Source organism: Epargyreus clarus, unplaced genomic scaffold (genome assembly GCF_041222505.1).
Source record: "Epargyreus clarus isolate Ecla_fem2 unplaced genomic scaffold, WU_Ecla_fem_2.2 ptg000004l, whole genome shotgun sequence".
Taxonomy (NCBI): domain Eukaryota; kingdom Metazoa; phylum Arthropoda; class Insecta; order Lepidoptera; family Hesperiidae; genus Epargyreus; species Epargyreus clarus.
In genome coordinates, this window is record NW_027332212.1 from 7143447 (window position 1) to 7153822 (window position 10376).

At 31.3% G+C, this 10376-nt stretch overlaps 1 protein-coding gene across 2 annotated transcripts; it reads right to left on the reverse strand.

Annotated features, from left to right (window-relative positions):
• Nucleotides 1–52: 52 nt before the first annotated feature.
• Nucleotides 53–9005, reverse strand: LOC140757378 (UDP-glycosyltransferase UGT5-like). 2 transcript variants are annotated; one of them, XM_073093043.1, is made up of 5 exons: nucleotides 8902–9005; nucleotides 3428–3659; nucleotides 2678–3276; nucleotides 1851–2073; nucleotides 53–1417 (listed from the first exon to the last, which is right to left on the reverse strand). In XM_073093043.1, exons 1-5 carry the CDS (start codon nucleotides 8902–8904, stop codon nucleotides 915–917), a joined length of 1560 nt encoding a protein of 519 aa, XP_072949144.1. In that variant the 5' UTR covers nucleotides 8905–9005; the 3' UTR covers nucleotides 53–914. The 2 variants fall into 2 exon arrangements, with proteins under 2 accessions (XP_072949144.1, XP_072949143.1); XM_073093042.1 differs by lacking the exon at nucleotides 8902–9005 and adding an exon at nucleotides 5177–5854.
• Between the last annotated feature and the right edge of the window lie 1371 nt (nucleotides 9006–10376).

Consider the following 10376-nt stretch of genomic DNA (forward strand, 5'->3'; position numbering starts at 1 on the left):
CTAGATTAATGTTAGCTACCTCAATCTTATAAAAATACAATGAAACTCGAAATAACCCGCATTGTTTAATTATTTATTCATATTTTATGGAACGATATTATTCATTACACTTTTATTTTTACTTACCATTTTAAAAAAGGCACTCAAAACACAGCTATATTTTTTATGTATCCCTCACAGTATGCTAATACTTAGACTAACACATAGTAAGCCAGTGACAAAATCTCGAAATACTCTAGTAAGCTAGTGGCCAACATAGGCGACGATCTGTACCTAACTGATGTCGAGGGAAGTAATAGTCCTACACAATACCTAGATTTTAATGTCGAGAACAAACATTTATAAATGTTAATGTTCGTTTTCCAGAAGTATTCTTATGTGAACCAGGTGTTTCTTCTATCGATATTGAATAATATGCAAAACAGATATTGGATTATGTATTAAAAGTCGATGGAAAATATGAAATATTCATTAGTATGACTGTACCCAAATTGTTATTATATAGAAACAATGCTGAAACACCTATTATAACATACGATATGAATATTGTGCAACCATTCTCAAATAAACATATAAAAAATAATAATAAGGACTATTGTAAATTTGTCAGTCTTCAAACAAACAGACAACAACATATTGAAGAAACATATACATAACATTAATATACAGCGTTAATCAATAATACTTTTCTTCACATTTGTACATAGACGAACTTATAGAAAACTGTTTAATAAAGCAAAATTATTCTTACTACGGTGGTAACATCTTGTTGATAATGCATCTTGAAATATCACCTATTTGAAAATAAACATGGTGATTACCGGTATTACACTAGAATTACATTGTTTTCCTATTTGCGTCTATTAAATTGTTACTAGTTATACTAGTAAAGCTAACATTAAAATCTACCAACATTATTTTTGCTTTAATTTTTTTGTGACCTGGACTCTAAAAAGTCTTCTGAAAGTTTTCACTACAATTACCATTAGACTAATGAGTGCTACGATTGTTACTATGATTACGAGATAAATATCTAACATAAAGTACTTAAACCAGCTCATATCTCTAGTTTTACTCTTCATAAAGTCTGCTCCTTTGTGGCGTATGACGTATTCTATCCACCACATAGCTGTATCTAATGACGACATTGGTCTATCCTTAAACCTCTGTGAAACCTCTTCAGCCTTCAACTTGTAAGTATCATCATTCAGCATTTCATTTAAATATTTTCCGAGAGTTTTTTCATTTATATCATTGTACTCTAAAATTTTGCCAAATCCAATTTGTTCTGCCAATTCCAAATTGTTGTATTGATCGGCGAAAACTGGTACTCCCAAAATTGGAATACCATGGAAGAGTGCTTCTTGAGTTCCAATTAATCCACCATGCGATATAAACACCTTGATGTTGGGATGTGCTGTAATTTAGAGAAACATTACAGAAAATTAAGAAAAGTTAGAAAATGAACTAATGAAGATAATTCCACTACAATTTAAATTGTAATTCGGTATGAATCTGTATAAATATACCTAATTCATAAGAATATTTTGGAGTCATCTCCGGGAATCATATAATTGGATCCATACTAAAACAATTCATCTACCATTTTCTTATTTTATCATCTAAACCTGTATTCAACGTGAAACTCAATACATACATCCTAGAGGCCATTTAACGTGTTTGAAACATGATAAGTCAACCATAAAAGAGATAAAACTTATTTCATATGACTCTATCTAATCGTTTATTTATAAATTGTTTATCTTGAGTATCATGACTACATTAACTGTACTTTATATCGACAAAATCTATTTTCCTTGTAAAATTGTTTTACGTCCTTGAATACGTACCAAATATCTCTTTTTGTGGGAACCATTTTCGTACAATAACATTGTCTGGTTTATTTTCAATTACATCTTCTTCCCATTTCATAAGTATGGTTTGTTTAAGTTTTCTAAAGACATTGAAGAAAGCAATCTTTTTGTCTTCGTCCATCTCCGAAATTACAACATTGGAACCAAAATTCATATAGATGACTCCATGTTTAGATTTATCAAGAATATCTTGCAGATCCTTAAAACAAAACAATGATAACCTTTATTTGAATGTTAGAATCAATATATCTATTGAATTATAATTTAAAATATTATTAAATACTCAATAACCATAAATTATATTTTAATATTTTACGTTTTACGAGTAATTTACAAGCTTTAAAGCCCCTAATATATTAGTTGTGTTTTACATACACTGTCGGGTTCTGATATTTTTTTTTGTTATTTAAATAGAGGAAAAATGTTAGAATTTTTAAGTATATTGGCTTGACACTAAACTGCTAAAATGTTTGCAAATGTTAATGCAGATTTCAGTAACATTTATGAAGCTGGAATTACGTGCATATGCATTTACTAAAAATGCTTTATTACAAATTTTAATGCAAATTGAGTAACTTGTGATTGAAGGAAAAGTAAGTTATTTTTGACTTCGTTATATTATAATTTTTTGGGGAAACTTGAAAGTATTTAATGGAGAAGCTAAATATTTTACACAACGCAGCATAAAGTACATAAAAATATTTTTGAAATCCTCTTTTGCCTTTCAAAAGCAAGAATACTTAATTTACGCAATGGTATTAAAATTAGTAATGTTAATATGTATAATATATTGTAAAATTTACCTTTGGAAGATCGGCATCGCTTCGCGAAAGATGCATACCCCCAACTTCTACAAGATTTGGCAACAATGCCATGGGAGTATCAAAACTAAAGTGTGAGTTTATTAAAAATAATGAAACATTCTTTTGCACTTCGTACAAACTTGGTACCGGTTCCTCTAAATCCGGTAAATGTTTCTTTATTAATGCTTCATGTTTACCCAAATACCAATACTTCCACCATACATATTCGTACACCGTGGCATAAATATTTCTTAATCTCCCCAAAAGACTTGCAGAATTTTTCAATGCCAAATACTCATGTATAACCGTGTTAAATTGTAATGGATTGCCTATTACTAGATTGTGCTTCATACAATTTCCGACTGTTGCCACCAGTACTAGTGGCGCTTTATACTTATAAGCTAAAATATTTAAAGCTTCTAGGATAAACTGTTCACTAATAACTAAGTCAAATTTGTTATCTTTCTTAAGAAATTCTTTGACTGAAGCAGAATTAAATACAACTTCGGTAAAAACGTATCCGCCTGTCCACATAACGTCGGTCAAGAATTCTTCGTATGTTTTATTGACGAAGGAAAATATGTTTGGTCTTCCAGTACCTAAAAAAAGGTTTTGATGAGTTTAAAGTAGTTTAGTGGGCAGATAGTTGTTTTTTATTTGCAATATTTAGAAACACTGTCATTTTCGAGCTCATCTTTTGAGTCCTATTATATATTATGTACAATTAAACGTTTTTAATTTATTACTCACCTAGGACATCCCAAAGAAATTTGTTATCGACCATAACCTGATGGTAATTCGGCGGGGGATTATCTTCCTTATTTGCAGTAATAACAGTAACATTATGGCCTCTTCGAGCTAATTCTAGTCCAACCGGCCTGATTGAAATGTAGTGGGACTTAGCGGTAAAAGCATTGATAACCAAAACGTTGGCTGCGTCGCTACATATGAGCCCCGTAAACAATAAAAGTACCACGTAAACCTGCAAAAATTAAAAGTTAACGTTAAGTATATAATAAAGCAATACACTCGGATAGATCTTTGTAATTTTGTCAAATTTATGTTAAGTCTACTACTTTAGACCAAAATTCGATCAAGTGTAAGTAATTAACGATTTTACTGTGTTCCGTTGCAAATAGATGTTTGAAAAATTTGATATTTAAGTAATTGAGAATACCAAATATATGGTGGAATACAGATAACGTTATTATACTGAATGGAAACACCATAAGGAAAATAGCGAATATTTTCAAATGTGTGTCAAGTAAAACCACTAACGAGAAATTGGCGATCGTAGGAGCCTTTCTTAATTTTGATGGGAAGTTCATTCCCAACATTCCCAACTGAGTTAACATTTTACGTTTCTTCTAATACATGGAAGTTTGCATTGAACGTGAAAAATACGGTAGCAATGAACACATAAGTGTGATGGTAGCCTGTCAGTGTAATACTTCGACAAGTAAATAAAGTCTGTCTATAATAAATCAAGATAACTATTTTGTTTGTATTTAAATATAAACAGGTAGGTACTATAATATAGAGAACTCAAACACAGCCAACCCTGTGCCTATGTTATTGGCCATAAGGATATATAGGTAGAATAAATAAATACATTCTTGCTAGTATCATAAAGGTACAATATATAGGAATACTGATTGAATTATAATTATGAAGGTATATAAACTTGTTTATAGACAGCCCCGATTCTGTGTCTAATAAGTAAGACCCGGCAAACGTTGTGTTGCCATATAAATAAAATAAATTAAGGGTGAACAACCCTTATTTTTTATCACAACTTTTTTAATTAGGGATGACTGAGAGTGCTATAAACGTAGGAGTAGTCAAATATAATCAGAAAGCTTCGAATTGCTAATCGGGAGTTACACGTGTTATTGTGAGTCAACCATAAAAGATAGACATATGCTGTCGTGGGATATTTTTTATATAATTTTAAGGAGAACATTTCCGTCATACATCATTTCTGTGTAGCTTTAACCATTAAGGTTTTACACGATGATGAAAGCTTAAAAAATGGAGTAACTTCACCCGTTTTCCCAACATTTCCCATCACTGCTTTGCTCCTATTGATTGTAGCGTGATGAAAAGTATACTATAACCAGCTCAGGAGTATGAAAAATAATTGTGCCAAGTTTCGTTAAAATCCGTCGAGTAGTTTTTGTTTCTATAACGGTTATACGGACAGACAGACAGACAGACAGACAAAAATTTTACTGATTGCATTTTTGGCATCAGTATCGATCCCTAATCAGGGGGTGCCTGATAGTTATTTTGGAAATATATTTCATGTACAGAATTGACCTCTCTACAGATTTATTATAAGTATAGATAAAAAACACTTATTAGTGTCGTATAATGTGTTTAATATAAGAAGTATGTCTATATTTTCTATTATACTTTTTACAATGACTCTAATGTACTTAAATTGAAATGGAACTTAGTAATTGACATTTAATTTTTAATTTTAATTATATTACTTACCATTATAGTAATTAGTTACTTATTTAAAATCACTATTCTTCTCACATCACTGATCACATACTTCTATAATAGAATTGAGTAGCTCGCGAGTGAGTGATATAAAAGATATATATCTTCACCAAAGAGCTAATCAGTTATCAACTCCGACGATTTTGAATTATATCTTTATATCCATGTCACATGGTTGAGTTCATACAATTCCGGATATAAGATCTTCTTCAACTCAACAGTGTTATACTCGCTCGCGAGTGAGTGATGAGTCAAATGAGCGACTGACTGAGAGAGTCTGATTTGAGTCAAATGCATTACGTATTAAACACTAAATTAAAATCTTTTTGCTTTGCTAGAAATATGAAAACAGGGATATACAAATAGCGTTGGCTGTGAAATTCATATATAATTTCTCGCCAGTTTTGTATTAATTATAGGAATCAAAAATGTTGTCAAAACATTTTGATCTGATTCTCTGATATACTGATATAAAATGTCGCTTTTAACGTTACAGAGCTACTGAGCTAAAGTGAGTTACTGAGCTAAAAGAATGATATATATCACTGAGTTCAAAAGATATATCTCTCTCTTTTCACTTTAGTGATATATTTTGCGCACCTCTATTCTATAAATATAAAGACCATGTTTTAATACACAAAAAACACCAGATCACGTTGTATCTAAGTCGAGAGATCATTCGAGACTAGCAAACGTGAAACGCGTAACGCCAAACAATTATCATATCATTGACTACGTGTTACATCTTAAATAAGAAGATCTGTATAATATATGTATATAGCAACGATCTTGTGAGTATTAACCTTCAACGTTTGGCGTTGAATACTTTGTAAACATGACAGATGTATTCCGGAACATAATTGAGGTTCATCTGTTATTTATTTACACGTTATCAATTAAAATGTACGGGTGTAGTTCTGTGTGTAATGTGTTCTTGATATGCAGCGGTTCTCAAAGGAACTCAGTGTAGATCTTTTTGGTTGAACGGGAGACTTTTTTTGCAATATAGAAGTAGCAGACGAGCATGCAGTCCTCCTAATAGTAATTGGCCACTGCCGCCCATGAACGTCTGTAATGAACCCCACATGGGATTCCTACCTGAGATCCGCCACAGATGCGCCGCTACCCCTGAGGACGAAGCTGGACGCTTGCCACATCCTTCAAACCACAACACAGCAACGCTTAACATTGCTGTAATTAGGCAGAAATCGGTGTGGTGGTGGTAAGAGGTGGTAAGATACCACCTTAAAGATATAAAAATAACTATATGCGTCAGACAAGCTACCACATTGCTAAGTACTCGTAGTAGCCTATGGCATCGATAAATGATCTCAAGTCCTAATGATTATGATGTGACTCGTACTCAAATTTATCGTAATTTCTTGTTTCAACACCATAAAAATGAAAGTTAATATTTGTCTTAAATAATATTAACCTAAATAATGCCTTTAACGTGTATGATATCCTTAAATATTTTACTAATGTTGACTTTTCGTCGTCTGGTGTTGTTGATTTTTATCACGATCTTAACACCTCGACAACATAATAACGCGTATAATATTAACTATTATGTTAAACAATTGAATTATGGGTTTGGTCAAAGATACAACCTTGTAGTATATTAACTTTAAAAATAATAAAAATCACACGTCTCCAATGTGGCGACATGATAACCCTTGTCACTATGTCGCTATTTAGATTGACGCTTAGTTCAGAGTACAATGCCCGGTCAAGCTTATCAATATCTGACATACACATTACAAAAATTGCCTTGCCGACTTAAAATTGACTTTCCCTAATATACGCGTAGAATACATATCCTCCAACACAAAAAAAAAATTCAACACATTAAAATACAAGCCAAAAACATCTGCTGTTAATATTTTTATGTATATGTCTGTATCTCACTATACGAGCTAATATGAGACTACTTTACCCATTTTAAAAGGAATCTCAGTAGGAAAGTAATTTTGTGCTATCAAAGGCATATCTTTCAATGTAATTCTAAGGTCGTTAAATAAAAATGAAAACAGTGAAAGGGCGAGAGTAATGTTTTTTTTTTAATTTTTTCCGTACATTTGAGTAAAATGTTATATATTTTCGTCACTCTTATATAAGACTTAAAATTATGGAAAATATGAATTGAATTAATTTAGTAGTAGTAATAATAAGTTACAGTAGAGTTAATTAACAACACAGTCGATTGCACAATCGACGCAACGACATCCAACGACAAGCATTCGTTTGTTGGCACAGTAACACATTCTACAGATAATGTTAATTATAAATGTTATCTAATAAAATGTAATATTTTTCCACTAACTGTGATAGTATTTAATACCCAGTGCTGAATGCAAATAAAGTTATAACGATACACATATGTAAGTAAGTAAGTTTTAAAATCTGTAAAAACATAAAAAGTTGACGTTCAGTAAATAATTTATTTAAACCTCTTACTAATATTTTGCTTCAAGGGTCAAGTGAAATATCGTAAGAATGGCTGGTATATCTCTACTACATTCTGAATTGTATATGTACCTATACTATCAATCCGGACTTTGTTAGTATGGAGGCTTATGTATATATACTGAACCTGAATTAAACGTGATAAGAAAACTGCGTACACGACACTTAAATAGATCATGTCACAAAAATATTCCCCTATAGTTAAACTTATTCATTTTAGAATTATATTATGAAAAAAAAGATATTTGACAATAGTCAAATAAGTTAAGTTAAGTATGTTGTTAAGTCAAAAATTACATCATAGCTTAAAAACATAAAATAAATAAAGTCCCTAAAGGATAGCTAGACATCATTTTCATTTGACGGGAGATATCAATATTTCCCAAACCGTTAATGTTTCAATTTTTCTAAACTGTATTCCACTTCATTTTGGTATAACAATTGATCGATATTATTATCGATCGATCGATTACAGGACAATGGTAGATTGCACATTATTAAAGAATCACTTTACAGCGGCAAAGAGTCATCATGAGAAAAATGCGTTCCATAAGATGTTTAAAGCCACATGTCTAATTTGGATCGTATAAGTCTTTCTCACCTCTGTAGAGATAATATTTACCAAAAACTTGTAAACTATCGTTGTATGTATCTTCTGATGAACAAAATCGACACAACAAAAATCACACACGAGCGTGATGATCGGTGTTATCGTTTTTGAAGTTAATATCAAAAATAAATTACGTTAGTCTGCGTGTCATCTTCTATGTGAATACATAAGATAATGTACAGCAAACTATTAAAACGAAAATATTAGTATATACCCATAATTTAAAATATATCCATTTGTTTTACGTAATATTTGGAGTGACATCTTTAATTTTTTATTATTTATAATTATTTATAATAATAATAATTTATTATTTATAATAATAAACTAGTACTCATTAAAATGTATTGAGGTGCTATAAAAATCATTAAATGCAACTAGTATTGGCCATGAGAGAAAAGACAGATAAATATACCCATCATAGTTTCAAGTTATCATAAAGAATACGGATATATTTAAATAAGTTAGAAATGCTTCACACTGCCTCTTATTTTTTACTATTTTAAAAGTGATATCCATTTGAAAAACTTATGCATTGGTAATATACTCATATTATAAAAATTGTTTTCCTACTTTATATTTGTATATTAACCGGATGATTCAAATTAAATAAATTATAAAAGTAAGTTCAAATACTTACCATTATAATAAAGATAAATATTTTGATGCCTTTTTCCTTCTCCCTCAGCACAAATAAACTATTTTCATTAACCTATCAATATCACATAAAATATAGTGTGTTTTTTAACCGACTTCGAAAAAAAGGAGGAGGTTACTCAATTCGACCGTATATATATTTTTTTTTTTTTTTTTTTATGTTTGTTCGGCGATTTTTTCGCGATGCCGCGACCGATCGATATGATTCATACACCATTATATGCGGCTAGTTTCACAGGGGGTCCCATTTCGAGGAAGTTTGAAAATATCCGCCAGTTTTCCCGGAAAATTGGAAAAACCCGATTTCATATAAACTTGAATAAGTCGAGTATTTATTAACCAATTTTAATTTTCTTTTTTTCATATGAAAGAGAGTTTCGTCGCGGTACTTTCCTATCTTAACATTAGTATGCTCTGATGATTAGAATTTAAGTTATGGGGTGGAACTCATCATCACTACCCCTGCTTTTTACATATTTTATGACAACTTACCTTCTGCCCACTCAATTCTCATGAAACTTAAAATGAACATTGAGTATCTAGGTTAACATGATATGATGGAAAATTTGACCTTCAACTCTTCGACCCTGGTAATGCAGAAGTGCCTCCTGCCTCAACCATACAAGTTAGGCATTTGGAACTTATGGATATTTAATAAAATCGATAAGTTGAGATATATGATGGAAAATTTGACCTTCTACTCTTCAACTCTGATAATGCAGAGGTGCCTCCTGCCTCAACCATACAAGTTAGCCATTTGATGCTTATGAATATTCAATAAGGTTGATAGGTAGAGATATATGATGGAAAATTTGACCTTCTACTCTTCAACTCTGATAATGCAGAAGTGCCTCCTGCCTCAATCATACAAGTTAGGCATTTGGAGCTTACGAATATATGATGAGGTCTTTGAGTAGAGACATATGATGGAAGATATGACCTTCAATTCTTCAATCCTGATGATGCAGACGTGCCTCCCATGTAAAGTATATAGAATATACATTTGTTGTAATGAAGTTGCTAGACAGAGACATATGATGAAAAATTTGACCTTCACTCCTTTTTCTTTTCTTAACTATTGAATTAATGTAAATTGGACCAGTTCACTCGCAGAGTTTTACCACCTAGTTTGATTTATTTACTTATCTGTTCCTACCTAACTTAGCCAATAATTAGTATCTCATAAAGCCTCGCCTATAGTGTTTCGTATTGAATTGGTTAGGTTAGGTTGGAACATATAAGACAATATAAAACTAAGCGAGAAGGGCGCGGCAGCGCCCTGCGAGCGGGTGGGTCCAATCCGTATGAATTCAGACCTTACCTTTATTCATGATCACCTTTATACAATTTTACATAATATTAATACAAACGTTAGCATATCATCACTAAAAAGGGTGAAAAAAAAATTTTAACAAAAAAATTAAACCGACTTCTATGTCACTACAAAGTAAAAAATAA

Excerpts from the sequence above, each read along its gene's own strand:
- LOC140757378 (XM_073093043.1), bottom strand. Across the intron at positions 2,074-2,677 it reads GCGATGCCGATCTTCCAAAG|GATCTGCAAGATATTCTTGA; the intron begins GTAAATTTTACA and ends TTTTGTTTTAAG. Across the intron at positions 1,418-1,850 it reads CCCACAAAAAGAGATATTTG|CACATCCCAACATCAAGGTG; the intron begins GTACGTATTCAA and ends TCTAAATTACAG.